Source organism: Nerophis ophidion, linkage group LG04 (assembly GCF_033978795.1).
Source record: "Nerophis ophidion isolate RoL-2023_Sa linkage group LG04, RoL_Noph_v1.0, whole genome shotgun sequence".
Classification (NCBI taxonomy): domain Eukaryota; kingdom Metazoa; phylum Chordata; class Actinopteri; order Syngnathiformes; family Syngnathidae; genus Nerophis; species Nerophis ophidion.
The window spans coordinates 56393867-56419471 of record NC_084614.1 but is presented as its reverse complement, the minus strand read 5'-3'; the positions used below and the strand labels follow the sequence as shown (position 1 = coordinate 56419471).

The 25605-nt window shown below is 40.1% G+C and overlaps 1 protein-coding gene across 8 annotated transcripts in view; it reads right to left on the bottom strand.

The window, feature by feature from the left end:
• LOC133551610 (neurexin-2-like) overlaps positions 1-25605 on the bottom strand; it is a 439020-nt gene that overhangs the window by 306598 nt on the left and 106817 nt on the right. For all 8 annotated transcript variants that reach the window (XM_061898511.1, XM_061898517.1, XM_061898513.1 and 5 more), the window contains exons 2-3: positions 24393-25411; positions 22351-22374 (exon numbers count right to left, since the gene is read on the bottom strand). In XM_061898511.1, the coding sequence (XP_061754495.1) occupies positions 22351-22374; positions 24393-25095 (727 nt within the window). In that variant the 5' untranslated portion in view covers positions 25096-25411. The remainder of the gene's footprint in view (positions 1-22350; positions 22375-24392; positions 25412-25605) is intronic.

The window sequence follows — 25605 nt, the reverse complement described above, 5'->3', positions numbered from 1 at the left end:
GCTTCAGCGGTCGCTGAGGCAAAAACTCGGACATGGGAGGAGTTCGGGGAAGCCATGGAAAATGACTTCCGGACAGCTTCGAAGCGATTCTGGACCACTGTCCGCCGCCTCAGGAAGGGGAAGCAGTGCACTATCAACACCGTGTATGGTGCGGATGGTGTTCTGCTGACCTCAACTGCGGATGTTGTGGATAGGTGGAAGGAATACTTCAAAGACCTCCTCAATCCCACCAACACGTCTTCCTATGAGGAAGCAGTGCCTGGGGAATCTATGGTGGACTCTCCTATTTCTGGGGCTTAGGTCGCTGAGGTAGTTAAAAAGCTCCTCGGTGGCAAGGCCCCGGGGGTGGACGAGACCCGCCCGGAGTTCCTTAAGGCTCTGGATGCTGTGGGGCTGTCTTGGTTGACAAGACTCTGCAGCATCGTGTGGACATCGGGGGCGGTACCTCTGGATTGGCAGACCGGGGTGGTGGTTCCTCTCTTTAAGAAGTTGGACCGGAGGGTGTGTTCCAACTATCGTGGGATCACACTCCTCAGCCTTCCCGGTAAGGTTTATTCAGGTGTACTGGAGAGGAGGCTACGCCGGATAGTCGAACCTCAGATTCAGGAGGAACAGTGTGGTTTTCGTCCTGGTCGTGGAACTGTGGACCAGCTCTATACTCTCGGCAGGGTTCTTGAGGGTGCATGGGAGTTTGCCCAACCAGTCTACATGTGCTTTGTGGACTTGGAGAAGGCATTCGACCGTGTCCCTCGGGAAGTCCTGTGGGGAGTGCTCAGAGAGTATGGGGTGTCGGACTGTCTTATTGTGGCAGTCCGCTCCCTGTACGATCAGTGTCAGAGCTTGGTCCGCATTGCCGGCAGTAAGTCGAACACATTTCCAGTGAGGGTTGGACTCCGCCAAGGCTGTCCTTTGTCACCGATTCTGTTCATAACTTTTATGGACAGAATTTCTAGGCGCAGTCAAGGCGTTGAGGGGTTCCGGTTTGGTGACCGCAGGATTAAGTCTCTGCTTTTTGCAGATGATGTGGTCCTGATGGCTTCATCTGGCCGGGATCTTCAGCTCTCACTGGATCGGTTCGCAGCCGAGTGTGAAGCGGCCGGAATGAGAATCAGCACCTCCAAGTCCGAGTCCATGGTTCTCGCCCGGAAAAGGGTGCAGTGCCATCTGCGGGTTGGGGAGGAGACCCTGCCCCAAGTGGAGGAGTTCAAGTACCTAGGAGTCTTGTTCACGAGTGAGGGAAGAGTGGATCGTGAGATCGACAGGCGGATCGGTGCGGTGTCTTCAGTAATGCGGACGTTGTACCGATCCGTTGTGGTGAAAAAGGAGCTGAGCCGGAAGGCGAAGCTCTCAATTTACCGGTCGATCTATGTTCCCATCCTCACCTATGGTCATGAGCTTTGGGTCATGACCGAAAGGATAAGATCACGGGAACAAGCGGCCGAAATGAGTTTCCCCCGCCGTGTGGCGGGGCTCTCCCTTAGAGATAGGGTGAGAAGCTCTGCCGTCCGGGAGGAACTCAAAGTAAAGCCGCTGCTCCTCCACATCGAGAGGAGCCAGATGAGGTGGTTCGGGCATCTGGTCAGGATGCCACCCGAACGCCTCCCTAGGGAGGTGTTTAGGGCACGTCCTTCGGTAGGAGGCCACGGGGAAGACCCAGGACACGTTGGGAAGACTATGTCCCCCGGCTGGCCTGGGAATGCCTCGGGATCCGCCGGGAAGAGCTAGACGAAGTGGCTGTGGAAAGGGAAGTCTGGGTTTCCCTGCTTAGGCTGTTGCCCATGCGACCCGACCTCGGATAAGCGGAAGAAGATGGATGAAACCACACTTTCATAAACTCGCAAACCGGTCCCTAGGTAGCTCGAATACAAGAGACATTGACATCTTTCCCCATTAAGAAACGACATACCTCAATCTAAACTTATAGAAACACATTGCTGTCTGAACAAATTAGATATTGAATTTTGTACGTTGAAACAAAAGACAGAGCGCTCGTAGAATGGAGTGATTAAACAATACTCACAGGAATATAACACAGAAGTAAACAGTTAGTGAAGCATCTAACACCCGTTTTGTCTTTAACATTAAAAAATAATATTAAAACCTCTACAAATTAAAAGGAAAGAAGTTAAACATATTTCAACACTCAATAAAAATAATAATAATATGTATTTTTTTATATATAGATTCAACAATACTGGGATAGTTTTTGTCACAGTAACCGTGAAATAATTTTTTAAATATCATAACATCCCCACTCATCACTCAGAATACTCATATCATTGCCCAATAAAATGAATTGAAATCAATTTCATTGGTATTGGGCCCATACTTGCCAACACTCCAGGATTTTCCGGGAGACTCCCGAAATTCAGCGTGTCTCCCGAAAACCTCCCGGAAATATTCTCTCCTTCAGGTGGAGTTGGCGGCCCCGCCCCCACCAGCTCCATGCGGACCTGTGTGACGTGTCGACAGCTTGTTTTCACGTCCGCTTTCCCACAATATAAACAGCGAGCCTGCCCAATGACGTTATAACTGTAGAATGATCAAGGGCGAGTTCTTGGTTTCTTATGTGGGTTTATTGTTAGGCAGTGTCATTAACGTCCTCCAAGCGCGGTAACAACACACAACAACAGCAGTCACGTTTTCGTCTACCGTAAAGCAGTTCGTCTGGCGTAAACAGCAATGTTGTAACACACTTAAACAGGACAATACTGCCATCTACTGTACATGCATATGTGACAATAACAACTACGGCTTTTAGAGAGTGCAGAAGAACGAGGAAGATACAGCCATGGCGACGCAGATGACGAGTAAGATGAAGAAATACGCTTGTAAGTTCCAAGCTGCAGCTGCGATTGGACCTGGATAGTCTTCGGGACGAGTAGTGGACTACCAATTGCTTGGCAGTGTAGATCTTCCTCAGGAAGCAAAGATTGATCGGTTTTGGGCCATGCTAGGGAGAGATGGAAGATTCCAGACTCTAATGCATTCTATGAAAGCACTTTTGTGCGTTCCACACAGCAATGTATCATCAGAGAGGGTGTTCAGCATGGTTAGAAAAATAGTGACAGAGAATAGAACAAGGATGGACAATTCAACCCTTAACTCATCAATGAGTAGATGGGTGTTATGTGTGTGTGTATCTGTGTAAATAAATGAACACTGAAATTCAAGTATATATATATATATATATATATATATATATATAAATATATAGCTAGAATCCACTGAAAGTCAAGTATTTCTTATATATACATATATGAAATACTTGACTGGGTAAATTCTAGCTATATACTTCTCCCCCCTTAACCATGCCCCCAACCACGCCCCCGCCCCTGCCCCACCCCCCACCTCCCGAAATCGGAGGTCTCAAGGTTGGCGAGTATGACTGGGCCCCATCAAAACACCACCCATAACACCACCCGTAACATGATTTTCAACAGAAAAAATTAACTTCTATATAACAAATATTGCGATATAGTAGAATATACTACAAACAGCAAGTACTTTTATAAGGTAAAGCAATGATAATGCAAAGCATTTACCTTGGAGATTGGACTTCCAAGCGAGTTCCTTCTCTGTTAAACACACCATCAACTACTTCATATTCTCATGGATAAATGTCTGCCGATCTGAAATGACTTATACGCCCTTGGCTATCATCTTGTTTTATACATACATATGCTGTGTACGATTATAATATTAACCTAACCGAGTCCCTTTACTTCAGTATGCTAGTACTATGCTATGCTGGGACTGCTTCGCCAATTTTTTTCCTATGATTTCTTTCTTTAATTCACTGAATGTCATCCTTTTTTTTTTTTAGCACTGTCTTTCACACTCACTTTCTTTCGATCCATGGGAGGAAAAAAAAAGCTGTCTCGCGCTGCTGGTTAAAAAGTTAAAGTTAAAGTTCCACTGATAGTCACACACACATTAGGCGTGGTGAATTTATCCTCTGCATTCGACCCATCCCCTTCTTCCAGCCTCTGGGAGGTGAGGGGAGCAGTGAGCAGCAGCGGTGGCCATGCTCGGGAATCATTTTTGTGATTTATACCCCTATTCCAACCCTTGATGCTGAGTGCCAATGGCTCCCATTTGTATAGTCTTTGGTATGACTCGGTCGGGGTTTGAACTCACAACCTATTATTAGCTAATGCTAGCAAGGGAGAGGTCAGATGTTAGGCAGATTTTACGGGGTGCACTGTGGCATTTGCTACGCCAACTAGCGGTGGAGAGAATAGCAACCCCATTTTTTCCCCTCGCAATTTAAAACAAAAGAGGACTTAGAAAGATGTCTCATATGTCAACAAAATGTGTAAAGTGGGGCACTTGTAAGCTGAGGTACCACTGTATTGAATACCTCAGTAATTGTTTTGTGTTCATATACTCAAAAGAGCCTCTGGGTACAAAAATAATCAATCGGTGTCCAATAAAATATTTTTGGTTCATTATATCTGGGTAGCAACTAGAATTCTACAGTACCACTTCAATCTCTACTGCTATTTAAACAAACACATTCAATTATAATGGAGACAGGAAGGGAAGGCTATTCATGTTTATGAATAATTTCAGCATGCAGCACTGCGCTGTGTGTTTGCAGACATGATACGTAGCCGATGCGGCTGTATCCTACCTGGAGAACAGGTCCGGATCAGGGTTTGAAAGTGCAAACTGTACTTTGACAAACTGAATTGAATTGGAGCGCCTAGAAGAAGCAAGCCCTAAGGTTCAGTCACTGGGGAACGTTATAAAGATGGAGGTCAGAGTATGTGTACGTGTGCAAAAGCACAGTCACCCAAGGGAGAAGGTACTGTGTGTCCATGCACCACACACACACACACACACAGACACACACACAAACACACACACACACACACACACACACACACACGCACACACACACACACACACACACACACACACACACACACACACACACACACACACACACACACACACACACACACACACTGTTGGAAATCCTTCACAAACAACACGGTGTTATATGCACACCCAGAGAGTTTGTTGCTTCTAAACAACAAACCCATACATCGACGTCAACGTAATAAACCCGACCACCTCTTCTTTCCGTGTCCCCTCACCCTTCAGACCGTCTCTTTCTCACCAGCTGGGCTGAGATTCAACCGGGCAAGAGCCGGAGCACCATCACCACCTCAAGGTGTCTGCTACGGAGGGGAGGGTGTGTAGTACTCATCAAAACAATGTGCAAAGCAGAGACAAAAGACACACCCAGCAGCACCAAGCTGCAAAACACCACTTAGTCAGGAGCGGAAATATCACGTCTGCAAGGCGGTAAACAAAGGGCCAAACAATATCTCATAAAAGTCAGCAACCATTTAATTATATCTTCTCCAGGGACAATGCTATAGGAATGAAATCAGTTAGAGTAGTCAGTGTATAGCTTGGGAAGCAAGATAGCTTTAAAATGCAAACCTTTAAAAAAACATGGTCATGTTCTGCTTCAGAATGCATTGTAACAGTAAATGTTGTAATGTATGTTCATGCAACCACAATATCAGCAAAAAAAATGTTTGCATGTATAATCTCCTATACAAGCGCTCCGACACAAGCAGTCCTACAGTATATTTATCTGTCCAAAACTGGACATCCAGATAATCGCTCAATATTCTCCAATAAGCAAAAATATTGGTTTGAGTTTATTTCGAAAATGCAAACATACACATCACAATTTCCAGTTTCTCTTTTCAACATGTTCGAAAAGGAGTAAGAAGAAGCAGAGCTTATTAAATCCTACCCCTTTTCTTTCACATAACAGTTGCTAAAACTTTTGTTCACTTCCTGTTCTCAATGTATTCACGATATACTCCATAAGTATCACAATAAAAATAAATAAATAAATAATTGGTGAAGTAAGTTATATTCCATACGATGAGATGAGGTTATTTTGAGAATGAAAGAATGGATGGATGAATAAATTCAGAATGTTTATCATGATTCCTTCTTTTTTGTACTTTGTAATCACTTTAAGTTTGAAGAGTTTCTTGAAGTGGATCATATTAGTACATTGTTTGATTGCTTTGCTTAATCCATTCCATAATTTAATTACACAAACAGATATACTGAAGGTCTAAAGTGTTGTTGTACGTGCGTACAAATGTTTTAAATTACATTTTTCTCTAAGATTACATTTTTCCTCTTTTGTTGAGAAGCATTGTTGCATATTCTTGGGAAGCAGGTTATAGTTTGCTTTGTGTATAATTTTAGCTGTTTTCAAATTCACTATGTCGTGGAATTTCAGTATCTTTGATTCAATAAATAAAGGGTTTGTATGTTCTCTGTATCCAACATTATGAATTATTCTAACTGATCCTTTTTGTAACACGGTTAGTGAATGAAGTGTACTTTTGTAATTATTTCCCAATATTTCTACACAGTAACTGAAATATGGTAATACTAGTGAGCAGTAGAGAATATGAAGTGATTTTTGGTCTAGAACATATTGTATTTGTTTTACTCATCCTTCCCCAGCGTTCAACTTTTTCCCATCTTTTACGGGACGCCTTATGGCGACCCATCAGCGTTCCTGTTCTGTAACCCTGTACACTGTTCGTTTGTCTAATCTTGAACAGGTTTGTGCTGAAAACAGTTTTGTTGTACTTGTGCAATGACAATAAAGACCTATCCTATCTTATTTAGCTTTATTCATTATTGACATATTTCTTGCTACTTTATGTTGTATATTTTTTATATGAGGTTTCCAGTTCAATTTATCATCAATCATTTTACCTACAAATTTGGTTTCATTTAGTCTTTCAATTTCTATTTCGTCTATTTGTATCCTATCTTATTTAGCTTTATTCATTATTGAAATATTTCTTGCTACTTTATGTTGTATATTTTTTATATGAGGTTTCCAGTTCAATTTATCATCAATCATTTTACCTACAAATTTGGTTTCATTTAGTCTTTCAATTTCTATTCCGTCTATTTGTATTTGTGTTAGACCTTCTCTTCTACTATTACAAAATAGCATTATTTTAGTTTTACTGAGATTCAATGATAGTCTGTTTTGGTCAAACCATCTTTTTAATTTGTTCATTTCTTCCGTTATTATTTGTATTATCTTCTGTGTGTTCTCTCCAGAACAAAACGCTGTTGTATCATCTGCGAATAATACTAACTTTAAATCTCTTGTAACTTTACAAATGTCATTTATATAGAGTTTGAATAATTTAGGTCCTAGTATTGATCCCTGAGGTACACCACAGGATATATTTAGCATTGTAAAAGTGTGTTCGCCTAGCGTCACGTATTGTTTCCTGTTCGTTAGATAACTTCTTATCCAGTTTAAGACTAACCCTCTGATACCATATTGTTCTAATTTTTTTATTAAAATATTGTGATTAATTGTGTCAAATGCTTTGGTTGGATCCATAAACACTTCAGCTGCACGTTTTTTTACTATCTATTGCATTGGTAATTTCTTCTGTGATTTCAATTAAAGCCATTGAAGTTGAAACATTAGCTCTGTATCCATATTGGTTCTCTTCGAGTATTTCATTTTTATTCATGAAACTCTCTAATCTGTAATTGAAGAGTTTTTCAATGATTTTAGAAAATTGTGGAAGTAAAGAAACAGGTCTATAATTTGTAAATAGATGTTTGTCTCCAGTCTTATAAATTGGTGCAACTTTAGCTATTTTCATTTTGTTTGGAAATGTACCTGTTTGAAATGATAGGTTACTAATATACATTAATAGTCCTGAGATCTCTTCAATAACCTTTTTTTTTATTGTTTCCATATCAATTCCATTACAATCAGTTGATGTCTTAGATTAAGATTTTTTCACGATTGCAACTATTTCCTCCTGTGTCACATTACTGAGGAACATGGAGTTGGGATTTCGCTCTATGGTATCATTATAGTCCTCAATTGAAACTTGGTATTACTATAGGCTACGAGGAGTCAATAGCTAAGCACACAATAGCACACAAGCTAGACATGCTTGATAAGTAGGGGTGTCCCGATATGACTTTGTCACTTCCGATTAGATACTGATATTGGAGTCTTGAGTGTTGGCCGGTTTCCAACATTTTTGAGTGTGCAATGTTAAAGAAAAAGTGAAATTAGTTAAACATAGAACAATGGTAGTAGGTATGAAAACACTGACAATATTATTATTAACAGTCTGGAATGGGTCTGTACTAGGGCTGGGCGATTGATCGATACGCTATATCGCGGGTTTATAAAAAATTACTATATCGTGAAATTGGAGTATACGTTCTCATGCAGTTGCTTTTAGCTGGGGGCATTACATTATATGCTCTTCTCGCTCTTTCCTGTCTCTCCTTCTCACAGACAAGCGAATGGAGGAAGAATGAATTCCCAAGAAAAACAGCTGGGGGTGCATCGTGTGGCTGTGGTTTGGCTTCAAGTGGAAATATGTCGAACAGACAACCGTAATTTGTCAAGTGTGGGCCACAAGCATTGCTACAAAAAGTAGCATTACTGCTAATATGTAGCATAATTGGAGAAATCACCTGCTAGAGAATGAAGAGTGCTTACTGAGCATGTCAACATCTCTGTTCGGTGCCACACGCCCACACCATCAAAAAGAAGAGGCAAACATTGGCAGATCAATACCGTATGAAAAAAATGGTCAATAACTGAATTTAATAACGTCCGTAGTAACCTACCACATAGCGTAAGACGAACACTATTTGATTTCCTATTATGCAGCTCATTTTTATCTGAGACCTAAAATGTCTGACAATCTTGCACTTTCTGTTTTGTAAATGACATGAACGTTTGTGCCACTGCTTAATAACTGCTTAATAAATACAGTTTTGGTCAATTGACTTAGTTGTGATTTCCTTCTCTGCATGAAAGTTTAAAATGAGCATATATTAATGCAGTATAAAGAGGATTTTTTTAATGTAGACACTTATAATCATCATATGGTGTGATTATATGTATCAAGTGTTCATTCAAGGCTAAGGCAAAATATCGAGATATATATCCTGTGTCGCGATATTGCTTAAATGTTGTGATCCGCTGCCCGGATCACATTTTGATTTTGGTTTTTGAGTCCTTTTGTGTTTTCTGTTTGTCTTGGACTCTTTCGGTTCCTGGTTGCACTTCCTTGTTTTGTTCTGTTACCATAGTTTCTGATTTGTTCCACCTGTTACCTGTTTCCTGACGCACAACTGTATTTATTGATTATTTCCTTATTTAAGCCTGCCTTCTCCCTTCGTTCGATCTTGGTCTTTTGTTTGTGGTATGCAACACTCACGTGGATGTTTTCCAAATCTTGTCTGTGCTAAGTACCTCCTTAGCTTCCCGTGCACTCGGCACGTTTCCCTTGGACTTCTCGACTCCATGCTAACTACTAGCCTTAGCTTCCCATGCGTTCGGCACGCGTTTTCTTTTGTTGATTTCTGTGTAGTTTGTACCAGTGTGGTTATAATTTTTGTATTAAATCAAGCCCTTACCTGCAAGTCCTGTCCGACTGGTCCTTAGCATCCCGGGGTTGAACAAAACGCGCATCACCATGCGCTTCCCACGTGACACTAAAAATATCGAGATATTAAAAAAAGGCCATATCGCCCAGCCCTAGTCTGTACACATTTGTTAGTGGATACTCCGGCAAATAACACTGTTCAAATTAAGGATATTTAATATGGATGTCTAGCTTGTGGGCTTGGCTGTTGTGTAGCTGCTAACTCCTAGTTGCCTATAGCCTACCATGTTTACCTTTTGTTAATAACTTCACTAAGGCCATGTCCACAAGAACACGGATACCTAAGAAACGCATACTTATCGCAGTGTTTAGGCCTCTCGTCCACATGCACACGCATACTTGTGTCCTTAAAAATGTAAATTTTTGCAAACGCTGGTCCAAGTGTATAGTTCCAAAACTATCCGCTCCATGTATGCACGTCATAAACGGAGACTTGAACTCCTCTGATTACGTCACGTTTGGGCGCTGTCATTTCCAAAGCTCAACAACACTGCCTTGCTGCCTTTAAACACACTATAACATAATTTACTGTATGTCTGAACGTAAGCCTGCTAATATTTAAACTTAACATTGATAAAATAAAAAAAACGCCTCAAAATAAGCTTTGCGACATTCCCGCCAGCGCTAATGACAGTCAGCTGTTTTGGATACGTTTGCTGTTGAACTTCCACCTGATGGGACAACTTTGACAAGCAAGACTTTTTGCTTTGTGTCATAAGAAAAGTGCAATATCTCATGTTTCTAATTCTTATTTAATGACCTAACGTGTGTTGCTTACATTTGCGCAGAAGGAGCCAGGCGTGACCGTGCACGCGTATGTAACGCGCCCGAATGACTAAAAAACATGTTATGTTAAAGACAATATACGTTTCATTGCACATGTATCTCTATATTTATCATTTCATGTGTTTTGCAGCTGCATATGCACGTCTGTGCGCTTATAGGCACTAAAACATGCAAAACATGTTTACTTGGCTCGTTAGTGTGTGCTAATTTGACAAATAATGTACAATTTACTCCACATGTAATATCTCACCATGTTGCTGATTAAAGATGTTATCATTTGTGTTTCAGCAGCACAAGCATGCATGCAAGCTTTAAACACACACACAAAAAGATAAAAATAATGTACCTGTCATTGTACATCCAGTACAGGGGTGTCAAACTCATAGATGGGGGGCCACATGGAGAAAAATCTACTCCCAAGTGGGCCGGACAGGTAAAATCACAGCTCGATAACTTAAAAATAAAGACAACTTCAGATTGTTTTCCTTGTTTAAAAATAGAACTGTTGTGTTTTATAATTTCCCTGCCTTCTCTTTTATTGTGATATCTGTTTTCTTCAGCTCATCAGTCCCCAGCGAAGAGGGGACACCTGCAACCAATTTCAACCTATGAGTATTTAAGCTCGTCACTGACAGCTTGGTCTTGCCGGATATTTTCTCCTGAACCTCCCACTTTCATGCGCCTGCTTCACCTCGTCAGTGCTGGTATGTTGTCTCTCCTTATTCCTGTGATCCCGCACCTCTTTGTGTTTGTTTCCTAGCCTCCCTGAGGTAAAGGGGATTCTGTGTTGGACTTTCTGCTGTTCTCAGTGCGCCCTGGCCTTTACCCCTGCCGATCACTGAGGAACCTGTTTTTGTTTGTAATTCATGGTGTGCACTTCTGCCCCATCGCCTTTTCTTACACTTTTTGGACTTATTAAATTTTTCCCTTTTTGTAATTCTACCTTGTCTCCTGTCTCTAAATCCTGGGATCACCTCATTGATCAGTTCATAACAAGAACAAGCACATTCTGAAATTTTACAAATCATAATGTTGTTGGGTTTTTTTTGTTCCTGTTGCGGTTGATATAAATACGTTATTTATATTTTCTGAATACATGATGTGATAATGTTCATTGATCATCTCATTGGTGTTAATTTTCAATCTATCAAGATGAAAAAAGTATATTAAAATCAAATTATTTGGATCATTTTCCTCGACTGATGTATTAACATGGTTTATTTTGTACATATGTAGCATCGTCTACAAAGATACAAAGAATTGCTATTGTGACATCCAGTGGACACATTTAGAACAGCTGTTTCTTTAATTCAAAAATTTCAAGGTAATTTCTTTATTTAGCAAACTCATCCAGCGGGCCGGATAAAACCTATTCGCGCCCCTGATCCAGCCCTTAGTTCGTACGTTTGACACCCCTGGTGTAGTATATCAAAATAAACATAATAATGAGGTGTAATGCCAGGTTTGGATGCTTTTTCCAGGCTTCTGATTGGACAAAATGTGCATGAAAGCAGGTGTATGTGTATAGACAATTTTGAAACTAAACTTGTGTGGATGGAGATTGTTTTAACCCCAAATATGCCCTTTGAAACTCTCCGTGTTCGTGTGGACATGGCCTTTAAATACAAGAAAAGACCAACCCTGTGTTAGTGGACATTTAGCTAATAATTGGCTGTCAAGCTTTGCACAAGTGACTACGCCACAGGACCGCTTGTATCGTCGCTCAAATCAGAGATTTCAGATGCAAGCCGATATCACCATTTAATGGATTTGTTGCTGATATCGGCCCGATATCAGATAGCAACATCTGATCGGGAAACCTCTAGGGATAAGTGCCTTTAACAAAACAATATTGCAGTCTAAAACACGACATTTGACAAATAAGCTAATATTTCAGGTTTCCCCCAAAGAACCGTCACGGCCAAGTTGCAGACAGCACTCATGCAGGTCCAGACCAGGACGTCACCACCACTGTGCTTAACTGTAGACCATGAATTGATTAACGTGGATCCCGACTTAAACAAGTTGAAAAACTTATTCGGGTGTTACCATTTAGTGGTCAATTGTACGGAATATGTACTGTACTGTGCAATCTACTGATAAAAGCTTCAATCAATTATTCAAAAGACAAGACAGCTACATTTACAATTTAACAATATCTGTGTGTTTACTCATTTTCAGTGGATAGTCAATCTATACTGCTATAGTTTAGTTTAGTTTATTATTTCTTTGGTCAGTGGTCAGCAAAATAAACAGTTTTACATAAACAAACAGTTGTGCATTCATAAATTGATAATGTTGCAGACGGAAAGGGTTTAGGCTGAAGTTGAACAGTTATTGTGCCTGACCCTATAAACAATCTCAAATACAGTTTGTACAAGATGAGCTTCCTAAAAATCTGAAATTATATACACAGTAAAGACATGTGAAATATCTCTGTACAGGTGTTAGTTAAACCTGTGTACCAATTTTATACTATATACAAACAATTTCCATTATTACTTATATCCCACATTTAGTTTCTAATCAACATTAATAATAGTATTACCTACTGTGTTGATTCAAGAGTGATATATTTTTCCAAGACATTGGTCTTAAAGTTTTTTTTAAATGTGTGAATGGAACTGGAAAATTTCAAGGAATCATTCAAGCTGTTCCACTGATTAACCCCCCAGACAGAAACACATCTATTTTTTAAGCTCGTTCTTAGGTTTGCCTTCTGAAAGACAACTGAACCTCTGAGGTCATAGGGACTCTCCCTGGGTTTGAACCTCTCCCGTAGACACCGAGGCAGCATGCGGTTATGAACTTTATACGTCACAATAGGTCAACAATATCGTGCAGTTTTAATGTTTTTAATTTACTAAACAGAGCATCGGTATGGTACAAGCTGCACACTGACTACTCTATAGAATAGCCAAGTTTACCTTCCATAGTATTGTACCTTGTGAAGATGTATTATGACTGTAATAAAAATGGTTAGAAAATATAGTAGTATTAACATCAACAAGAGTTACTTTGGTTATTTTTGCCCTTATTTGTTGATTAAGTATGCAGAAATTGAACTTTAAATGTTACGTGTGGAGTGTTTCTGTGTGTGCAAATTTTGTAACTCAGCGTCTGAGAGAAGCCAAGTACCGAGTGTCCACGGGGTAGTGTTCTGGTCAAACAACAAACACATTCTCCTCCTAAAATTCCCTTGAGAACAAATCTTGTGCATTTGAACACTGAACAGCAAACCATGTGACCCGTGCTGGTCAAAGCGTCACAGGCACAATGTGACAAATGCCCTGACCGACCAAGCTTAATCTTGCACTTTTGTGGGAGGATTGGAGGAAAAGCGGATGCAATGTGTGGTACCCTGCCCCAGTAAAATATCCTAGTCAGGCAGTCACCGCAATGAATATTCTTATCCTACTTGGCTGAGCCTTACAGCCAAATCTCAGCGTGGAAATGCAGAGATAGAGTCCCAGGAGCATATATAGGAACATAAAACTGCCTTCCCCTCTCTTCCTCATACTCTTTGGTTTGCTATTTTTGAATGGCGAAAAGGCAACTAAAACAGCAGCTTCTGTAATTTATATGTTGGCATTTTCCTTTGAGCTTTTTGGATTCAGCTTGCAGCCTCATTATGAAACTCTGGCATTGTTTCTACGTATAAATAAAGCACACATTTAACTAAGGACATTTCCTCACAAGCATTTATGAAATAATTTCTTGTATTATGTCTATAATGTGTTATATAGGCCACTAAATATGGTGCTTTTCAATGTCACATTTATAAAAATGACATCACATTTGTGTGTGACTTTTATTATTGTTATTATGGTTATATGGTTGAACCAGTTGAAGAAGTTATTCATCTCATTTCCCCTCTCTGTTGTCCCCACAACAGGCACTGCGTCTGCCTCACAATACGAAGGTCCTGAGTAGTCCTGGGTTCAATACCAGGCTCGGGATCCTTCTGTGTGGAGTTTGCATGTCCTCCCCGTGAATGCGTGGGTTCCCTCCGGGTACTCTGGCTTCCTCCCACTTCCAAAGACATGCACCTGGGGATAGGTTGATTGGCAACACTAAATTGGTCCTAGCGTGTGAATGTGAGTGTGAATGTTGTCTGTCTATCCGTGTTGGCCCTACGATGAGGTGGCGACTTGTCCAGGGTGTACAAAGCCTTCCGCCCGATTGTAGCTGAGATAGGCACCAGCGCCCCCTGCGACCTCAAAGGGAATAAGCGGTAGAAAATGGATGGATGGAAATATTTGAATTCACAATTTGTAGCACTCATTGGATGCTGTGTAAGCCAGTGGTACCGTCGTAGTCGGTTGATCCGTGTGAAAGTGGTGGGCAAACCTGCATTGCTTTGCTTCGTCTGTCCACAGCAGATTACTAGGCATAAGACAAACACTTTATCTTCGTGGTTCTGGTACCGGTGAGATTTCTGTGGCTTTCTATGGCTCGTATGGTTCTGGTGCCACTTCCTGTTTTCGCAACTTGTGATTGGACACTCACTTTGGAATCCCAAGTGAGTATCCAATCACAGCGTTAGGCCAGGTAGAAGGCCTTACTGACAACAACTCGTGATCTGATTGGCTATCGCAATTGTCTATCACCTCTATGTGTCCGTTCACGCCCGCATTGTTGATTCCGGGCAGATTTGGTCCAGCATGGCAACATAAGCTAGCTGAATTCTGATTGGATACAAACTCTAAACTAAAAACAGCAGCATTGGAAGGAGCATAATAGGACATGAAGAGAATGTGAATATTTTTTAGATATTTAGGGAATGTAAATGAAAAATTACTTTTATCTTTAATTATGATCACTATTTATGGTTATGTTAGGCCAGTAGAGAAGGTCTTGCTGGCCCTGATGGCCCACCACTGCTCAAAATTTTGATAAGGTTTTCGTATACCTTCTTAGTTAGCCAATGCCCAAACTTGCGCATAATAAGCTAACTAGTTTGTCATTCAGCAGAATACAGTCCTTAGACCAAAAATCCCATACTTTGATGATTCCATCCATCACTTTTCTGCCGCTTGTCCCTTTTGGGATTGCGGGGGGTGCTGGAGCCTATCTCAGCTACATTCGGGCGAAAGGCAAAGTACACCCTGGAAAAGTCGCCATTCAGTTTGCTTTATTTTGAAGTACGACTGCAAAATAATAAATGGCAGATGATATTGGCCTGCATCCAAACGCTCCGATATAAGTGCTGCAGCGTGTACATCTGCAAAGTTGGACAGACAGTTAACACCAAAATGTCCTACTATAAGCCTAACATGTCAAACATGGTCCAAAGGTAAAAATGGTTGGCTATACCAGTGGTTCACAAATGGGGTTACGTGTACCCCTAGGGGTACTTGAAGGTTTGCCAAGGGGTTTGTGAGATTTTTTAAAAATATTCTAAAAATAGCAACAATTCAAAAATCCTTTATAAATATATTTATTGAATTATACTTCAACAAAATATGAATGTAAGTTCATAAACTGAGAAAAGAAATGCAACAATGCAATATTCAGTGTTGACACCTAGATTTTTTTGTGGACATGTTCCATAAATATTGATGTTAAAGATTTCTTTTTTTGTGAAGAAATGTCTAGAATTAAGTTCATGAATCCAGATGGATATTTATTACAATCCCCAAAGAGGGGACTTTAAGTTGATTACTTCTATGTGTAGAAATCTTTATTTATAATTGAATCACTTGTTTATTTTTCAACAAGTTTTTAGTTATTTTTACATCCTTTTTTCCAAGTATTTCAAGAAAGACCACTACAAATGAGAAATATTTTGCACTGTTATACAATTTAATAAATCAGTAACTGATAACATAGTGCTGTATTTTACTTCTTTATCTCTTTTTCAACCAAAAATGCTTTGCTCTGATTAGGGGGTACTTGAATTAAAAAAAATGTTCACAGAGGGTACATCACTGAAAAAAGGTTGAGAACCACTGGGCTATACACCAATAGGAACTAGCAGTTACACAACAGCTAAGCACACAAGCGAGACATACGTAATAAGTAGTGGTGTCCCCAAACAACTTTTTCCACTTCCGATACGATACCGATATTGCAGGCCTTAGTGTTGGCCAATTTCAATACTAATCTAATGCTACAATAGCATGAATCACTGTAGCATCGACCATATACTGACAGTATACTTGGTATTGTCATTATCAATTATTGTATCGATAGGCTCACATCTGTTTACATTCAGGACTCTAGCTTAGTGGTTAGTGAAGCTTTTTTGTACTCGCCTACAGTGTGTAGTGCAGCCTGTTCTGCTATTCCTTGTACCCTAGTCCTCCAGTGATAATTGTTAGAAAGTTTCTGGAGGCGAGGATTAGTGATTTAGAATGTAGAAAGGAGGGTGCATTGAGGATGGCTTTATTCACTTGTCAAATTTAAACTAGAATGTGTCATCAACATGCATTATTGCTATATGACGCCAGTATTAAAAGCTCTATTGTTGGCTCAATCCATAACATTTTGTGACGTTCTATTTGTGTCGTCGCGATGGTTGTTGTGACCTCAGGAGAAGTGCACGTTAGAATGACATTTTATTCCTTAGACTCAGCAAAAACACCAAAGACAGCGTGCCATAGGGGATGCACACCAAAAGGCATACGGCGATAAGCTCGAGAGTCTCAGCGTAAAACAAAACCAAAATAAAGCATTAAAGTGACGCTATAAAGAACGCAAACGGCCGGATAAGGCGAATAAATGGACCTGCGAGGAATGCAGGGTGACACTCCCATTTAAAGCGCTCTGATTAGTGATCAGGAGCAGGTGAGCCTCTGAAAACCAATCAGAGGCAAGTGAAATGAATCGGCGCTCCATGGACACCAAAGGAAAACAATGAAGGGAGCATGACCTGACATCTTCTCCCTTTAGACGTCCCAGAAAGCAAACAATTGCGCCAAGGTCATTTATCCCGCCTAAATTACGCAACCCTACTATAAAACTACCCAAAAAAACAACAACAAAAAATTATGGTGAACTTTCGCAAAAAAGCAGTTCTTAGTCTGGACAAGTGTTTTTCAACCTTTTTTGAGCCAATGCACATTTTTTGCGTTGAAAAAATCCGGATGCACACCTCTAGCAAAAATAATTAAAAAACGAAACTCTGTTGACGGTAAAAAGTCGTTCTCACAATTGTTGGATACGACCTTAAACCATAACCAACCATGCATCAATATAGCTCTTGTCTCAAAGTAGGTGAACTGTCACGACCTGTCACATCACGCTGTGACTTATTTTGAGTTTTTTGCTGTTTTCCTGTGTGTGGTGTTTTAGTCCTTGTCTTGCGCTCCTATTTTGGTGGCGTTTTCCTCTTGTTTTGGGTATTTTCCAGTAGCAGTTTCATGTCTTCCTTTGAGCAATATTCCCTGCATCTACTTTGTTTTGGCAATCAAGAATATTTCAGTTGTTTTTATCCTGCTTTGTGGAGTCATTGTTGATTGTCATGTCATGTTCGTATGTACATTGTAGACACTATCTTTGCTCCACAGTAAGTCTTTGCTGTCGTCCAAAATTCTGTTTTTTTTCCTTTGTAGCCAGTCCAGTTTTAGTTTCGTGCTGCATAGCCTTCCCTAAGCTTCAATGCCTTTTCTTGGGGGCCCTCGCCTTTTGTCTATTTTTGGTTTAAGCATTAGACACCTTTTTACCTGAATGCTCCCTCCTGCTGTTTCCAACATCTACAAAGCAATTGGCTACCCACGGTTACTCTGCCGAGCTCTGGTCACAGCACCGACACTCAACTACAACACATTATTTGCAGACTATAATTGCTGGTTTGCAAAAAATATTTTTAACCCAAATAGGTGAAATTAGATCATCTCCCACAGCACACCAGACTGTATCTTCCGGCACACTAGTGGTTGAAAAACATTGGTCTGGACTGACGACAACGTACAATTACCAGATTTTTCGGACTGTAAGTCGCAGTTTTTTCATAGTTTGGCCGGGGGTGCGAATTATACTCAGGAGTGACTCATGTGTGAAATTAACACATTACCGTAAAATATCAAATAATATTATTTAGCTCATTCACGTAAGTGAATAGACATATAAGATTTCATTGGATTTATCGATTAGGAGAGACGTATAGCATGTTCTATATGTTAGTTATTTGAATGACTCTTACCATAATATGTTACGTTAACATACCAGGCACTTTCTCAGTTGGTTATTTATGCGTCATATAACGTACACTTATTCACCCTGTTGTTCACTATTCTTTATTTATTTTAAATTGCCTTTTAAATGTCTATTCTTGGTGTTGGGTTTTATCAAATAAATGTCCCCAAAAATGCGACTTATACTCCAGTATGCCTTATATATGTTTTTTTCCTTCTTTACTATGCATTTTTGGCAGGTGCGACTTATACTCCGAAAAATACAATATAGTAAAATTATCAGGTTAATGTTGTGTCATTTGTTCTTTTAGTCACGTCGTGACAACATTGTTCTCAAAAAGTAGTGGTTTGCTTGTCCACAAGACAACATAAAAGTCAGAATGACCCACTCTTGAACTTGTTATCTTTACAGGGGACCCAGAACGCGACAGGCCAAATTGATATAATACTTTACTTTCCCGTGTGGACGGGGGCCTTCGATGTACAATTATTTTCCGGAATAGAGTGGGCAAATACACAATTACATGCTTAGAAAAACATGCAGTTGTTATCGAGGAGTTAATTAGCGAGCAACTAGGAAGAAAGAGACATTGCATAAGGATTAGGATTTGCTAAATTTGTTTTGCATGAAAAGTAGAGTATTATGCAGCATGTTGTAATGAGGGATTAGACCAAGGGCATTGCTACTAGAAGATCCCAGTCCACTCAGACCAAGCTGTGTCCTTCTTTTAAGGATGTCCATACTTGCTTTGTCATTCAAAAAAACTACAGAAAACAACCCGACAAAGCAATGTGTTTGACTTTGTTTGTTTGTTTGTTTGGCGGTCCCGTGACGTTTGAGAGAATCCTCCGCGGTCCACTCGTGCGATGTGAGGTGGATGCTCTTATCTCTCGCTTGCAGACCTGCTTTTTCTGCTCTCGAAACATCAGAGGATGCTTTTGGCATTAGCGCGTGCCCCGGCGTGGCCTTTGTCCACATAGATCAACGGGATCCCACAATGCTGCATACTGTAGATGAACCACCTGCTGTGACAAATTTTTTCGTTGCCTCGAAGCGAAGGGATTATTCCTACAGCACTTCAAGATCCAACAAAGCATACGAGCGACCATGGATGCAGTCTATTTTGCAAGGACAACAGACTATTTTAAAAACAAAGTGGTGTTGTTTTCACGCCACCTGCACAGGGGGGTGCCTGCATGTCAAACTCTAATTCAATAAGTATTGTGATGTGCTCTCGTTATCGTACAGTATGTCATCTAATAATGGCCGCCGTGTTGCTGCTAGCGCGGGTGTACGTAAGCAATTATTGCTTATGAAACATACACACAAATACCAAGGCCTGGGTCAATAATACATTTTGCTGGACGATAGAGCATCCCTCAAAAGAGTGCCAATAAAACGGTATTATTGTTATTTTGAAACCAAATTAAGCACTTATGTCATCATAGTATGTAATTATATTAATGCAAATATTCCTTTCAGACGCAATTAACCTATTCTCATTAGTATTTTTCATCATTGCAATTGGAAGGTGAGTAACCTTAAATTATCCTAAATAAGCAAACTGTCACAACGTGGTTTTCACAGCTTACTGTGGGGTCGTTCTCCCATGAAGGCAGACGAACTATTCCGGACAAGGTGTACAGGTAAAAACATGATTTAATTCTCAACTCTCAAAGCGGCACAAACAAAAAGGAACACAAAGCGAAGGCACAACGTGCTGATCGCACTTGGAGCTAAAGCACAAAAATACTTAGCGCAGGAAACAGAAGCTAACACTTAGCATGGACTATAGACAAGGCAAAACTCACTAACTGTGGCATGAAGCAAACAATGACGCCAGGATGACTGACTGGCAAAGGCAAGCTTAAATAATTCCTCTTATTAGTGCTCGCGAAGCAGGTGAGCGGGCGAACACTAATCAGAGCCAGGTGGAAATAATAGGTAACCATGGTAACAAAAAAGGGTTCATAAAAAGAGGAACTAAGGGAGTCCAAAACTAACATAACCTAACAAAAACATGATCCAGACCACGGAACATGACATATAGAATAGACTAAAATTGCACATCAGCTTTCTGCTCGGCCGCAACCCAACTCTGGAACGCTCTCCCGACCATCTTCGAGCACCACAGTCGGTCGACCATTTTAAGAAGGGGTTAAAAACCCACCTTTTATCTAATCTCGCTGCCTTCTAGTTTTTAAATGCACTGCTTGACTATCTGTTTTATCCAGTGATTTCATGTTTTTACTTCTATTTTATCCATGTTTCATCTAGTGTTTATGTAGTGTTGTTCATGTTTTTATTTCTATTAATATTTTCCATTTTAGATATTCTAACTTTCAATTTTTTTTTGTACCTTTTTTAAACTTTGAGATTTTAACAAATGTAAAGTGCATTACAAATGTAATTCATTATTATTATTATTATTATTATAAATATTGAACAGCTGGAAGTGCATGTTTTCTCCAACTTGTGTCTTTTTTGGTGCCATCACTTTTGGACAAATTCTGCACACTTGTTAGTCCGTATCGATGGGTTCATTTTGCTCGCAATATTTTTACTCCTCCTGCGATGAGGTGGCAACTTGTCCAGGTTTATAGCTGAGATAGGCACCAGCGCCCCCCGCCACCCCAAAGGGAATAAGTGGTAGAAAATGGATGGATGGATTTTTCCCCCTAACTTTTGTTACTTTGCGACGCTTCTCACTGGCGAGGCTATATCCGTGCATCCTGAGTATGTATGCTAGCGGTCCCTCCCCCGCCCAGTGAGACAAAGATTGTGGATGACTTACAAGATGGTTCACTCTGTTCATTTAATTCAGCTATTGAACAAACGCGCTCAGGTGCTGATAGCGAGAACCCTCTTGCAACATTTTTAAAAGCAAGAGACAAAGAAAACTAACACAGCAATGTATCGATGATGGAACATTTATTGAGTTAATTTTCGTTTATTATTCAATTAATTGATTTATTGACTATTGGCCCAGGCCTACATATACTTAATACACTAAATACGTCTCATGATGAGATAGCGACTTGTCCGCCCAATTGTAGCTGAGATAGGTACCAGTGCCTCCCGCGACCCCAAAGGCAATAAGCGGTAGAAAAGGGATGGGATGGATGGACGTCTCATGAACATTTGAGACTGCATCCATGTCCCATTTTTGCTGCGCTGTCCACCCAGCGGATTCATGGATTTTTGGAGAGCAGGTGTGCATAGTCTGCTGCATAACAGTGATTGATAACGTATATGGTTCAGTGCATCTCCCCAGAGCCAGTCCCACAACCTCCCTCCACTTTGCTGACGCAACGTATACAAGTCTCATATAGCTATGAAACAAATGTCCTTCCAGTTAACATTCTGTGTGTTACTAGAAAAGCTGGCCGGCCGGCTTGGTTGCAGATAATGAGACGGTAATGAGACAGCGCCTCCCCCTCGGAGAGAACAAACCATCTCTGGGAAGTCACGTCGTGCAAAATAATACAACAAATTGACGAATGTCCTCAGAAATCCGTCAGTGGATTTCTGCAGTCATGTTTGACTCCACGTGTCAAGCTGAGAGCTCAAATGTCATCCGAGGCCAGCAAACAAATGTGGCACTTACTGTACAGGGGAGCTAGAAAACAATAAGTTTCATTGGAGTTGTTGCCTCCCTCCATGCTGTGCGACGCCCACATACTCTGCACACCTCGCCAGTCACAGAGAGTGCGCTGATTACAAGTGCAGGCAGCTCCACAAAATACTTCCTACTTAGTGACGACAGTGTCCTTCCAGCCTAATTTGTGGGATGTCAGAACTGCAGTCCAAACTGACAATAACAACTTGATTAGAGCAAACAACGCTAAGGCTGCACTAAAAGCCTTTGCAAATACTACACATGGTTATTATGCTCATTTTTCATAATGCACTGGCTTACCTTCTACTTCTTTCTGGACACCTGCTGCAATAGGAAGAAAAACAGACATATTTATTTTGTTGACAGTAGAATCTGTTTTTAGTCTACAAAGCTAACACAGCTGCTAAATATTTGGTGAATAATTCACCCAAAAATGTTATCATTCCTATAAATCAACTTCAAAACCAGAAACGTTTATTTCAATTAAATATGAGCTTGTCCTTACTGAATAGTGCAATTTATTTTAGAATTCTGTGAATTTGATAAGAAAAACAGTCACATATTATTATATAAGTATAATCAAAGTTATATACAGTACGTAATCATATATGTTGAGTTAAAATACATTTATAAATACCTCGAAAAGTCACAAAACCGAATAACATAAATGATGTTACTTATATTGAGAATAAAATAATGCAATAACAAAAAAATTTTTCTGATAAAATAATAAATATATACAGTACACTATCATATAAGTTGAGTCAAAACAAAATGATATATACTTTTAAATGTCACAAAACCCGATAACAAAATGATTAATCATGTTACTTCAATGGAGAAATATTATTAGAATAATACAATAATAAAAAACAATATTTCAAGGCAAAAAACATTTTACTGATAAAATATAAAGCGTATTATAAACGGTACGTCATGATGTATGTCGAGTGCAGATAAAATGATAAATACTTGTAAATGTCACAAAACAAGACACCTTAAGGATTATATTATTAATATTGAAAAAATAAAGGAATTAAACAAAATAAATAAATTTAAAAAAAAAAGAAAGAATAAATAATTTAAAAAAATAATAATATTCATATATATATATATATATATATATATATATATATATATATATATATATTTATGGCTGCGAATCTTTGGGTGTCCACGATTTGATTCAGGGTCACGATTCGATTCAAAATCGATTTTGTTTTTAATTCAACACGATTCTCGATTCAAAAACGATTTTTTCCCGATTTAAAAGGATTCTCTATTCATTCAATACATGGGATTTCATCAGGATCTACCCCAGTCTGCTGACATGCAAGCAGAGTAGTAAATTTTTGTAAAAATCTTTTATAATTGTAAAGGACAATCTTTTATCAACTGATTGCAATAATGTAAATTTGTTTTAACGATTAAATGAACCAAAAATATGACTTATTTTATCTTTGTGAAAACATTGGACACAGTGTGTTTTCAAGCTTATTAGATGTGATGCAAGTGTAAGCCACTGTGACACTATTGTTCTTTTTTTAATTTTTATAAATGTCTAACGATAATGTCAGTGAGGGATTTTTAATCACTGCTATGCTGAAATTACAACTAATATTGATACTGTTGTTGATAATATTCATTTTTGTTTCACTACTTTTGGTTTGTTCTGTGTTGTGTTCGTGTCTTCTCTCAATTGCTCTGTTTATTGCAGTTCTGAGTGTTGCTGGGTCAGGTTTGGTTTTGGAATTGGATTGCATTGTTATGGTATTGCTTTGTTTAATTGATTAAAAAATAAATACATCTATTTAAAAAAAAATGAGGATTGATTCTGAATCGCACAACGTGAGAATCGCGAATCAAATTCGAATTGATTTTTTCCCACACCCCTAATATATATATATATATATATATAGATAACAATATTTAAAACATTTTATGATTAGGTTTTAAATGTTTAAATTATCCCAAAGACAACACATAACAAAATATTGTATCTTTCAGTATTTAGTCCATTGTACTCATTAAAAGGATCCACTTTTTTTAAAAACATGTTTATTAATTGTGGCTAAAAATATTCAGCTAAATACTTTCTAATTAAAGACAGGCTTGACTTGTATTGGATGTTTTCAACTGTAAGTAAGTTAAGATCAGCTTTGCTCTTCTGAGAGTTTTAGAGTTGTTCTGAGTAAACAAAGGACATCAAGCTGCTGTCACATTAGAAGTTGTTCTGCATCAATAACCGGCAGTTCTCCCGGTGATTTGACTTCAATTTTTGATCTTTCACAGAGGCACAAAAGAGTGTTTTGCCGCGAACACAAAGGCGTGATTTGCCTCACCTTCGTGGCAGTAGCTCCCCACATAGCTGGTGTTGATGCAGTCACAGAGGACCTCTCCCTGACTGACGGAGCACAAGCCGCCGTTGCTGCAGGGCGGGTGCGCGGCACAGATGTAGTCCAAGTCGCTGTGGACAGCTTGGCCGTCCAAGAGCACGGGCAGAGCCTCCCCTACTTTCAGATTAGCGACGAAGCCCTGAAACGGCGGCTCATACTTGACGTTGCTGGAAGTCAAGGCGGAGAGGCGCACGTCAGGCGAGATGCCGCCCACGTAGAGGTCACTGACCACCGCCATCTCTTTCCTCTTGGACTTGACCTCCGCCGCCTTCTCTTCGTTGTCCACCGTGAGCCTGGACTCCCGGTAATTCCTCGAGAGGAGAACCCGGTGCCAGCGCAGGTCGTCAACGCGAGTCTCCGTGTGCAGGGAGGCTGGCTCAGCGCAGTGGATGGCGAAGCGCAAATGTAGTCTTCCGCCCGATATGAGCAGCTCCAGAAAGTCACAGTCGCCGCCGTCATCCAAGTAGAGCACCAATGCTTTGCTGATGTTGGTCTTTAGGATGAAGCTGAGTTCTCCTGTTGTCTTCGCGTCCCATTGTCCATAGCGAGTCCACTGACCAGGAACGCCTTCATATTCTAATGCTATTCCAGTCAGCACCAGATGAACTAAGAAGAATAACCAGGAGGCTTTGTTATGACATCTGGCCATGGTGGTCTGCTTGCAAATCCAACACAATAACACAAAGGAATTGTAGCTTAAGGTCCACTGGAGCAAAGCAATCTCACAAAATTCTCTTCACAAATGTTTCTTTAGCCTTGACTGTCCATCCGGATTCTTTGTGCCATCGTTCCACACGAGACAGAAAGAGAACAAACATCACAAGCGATCCACAGGACTGCGTGATTCCTCGTCTTCGCCATCCAGTGTCTTGGCCTCCATCCAGCAAGGATCCTGTCAATTCTCCATGTGTCAACTAGGCACAGGGCCTAGGTGCTGCGGTTTGGCTTCTCAGACGCACAGCCTCCTACAGGACAAAAGCCCCCCAAAAAAGGGAATGTAAAATTATTAAAGCTAAGAATCTTCTGCAAAACATCTTTATAAGTGGGTTTCTAAGTCAAACAAGAGCAATAAAAACACACATGTGCATAATAGGTGTGCCATTTAAAGGAATAATTCAGAATGGCAGTGCACTACTTGGCTGCAACCAGTCTCAAGTTG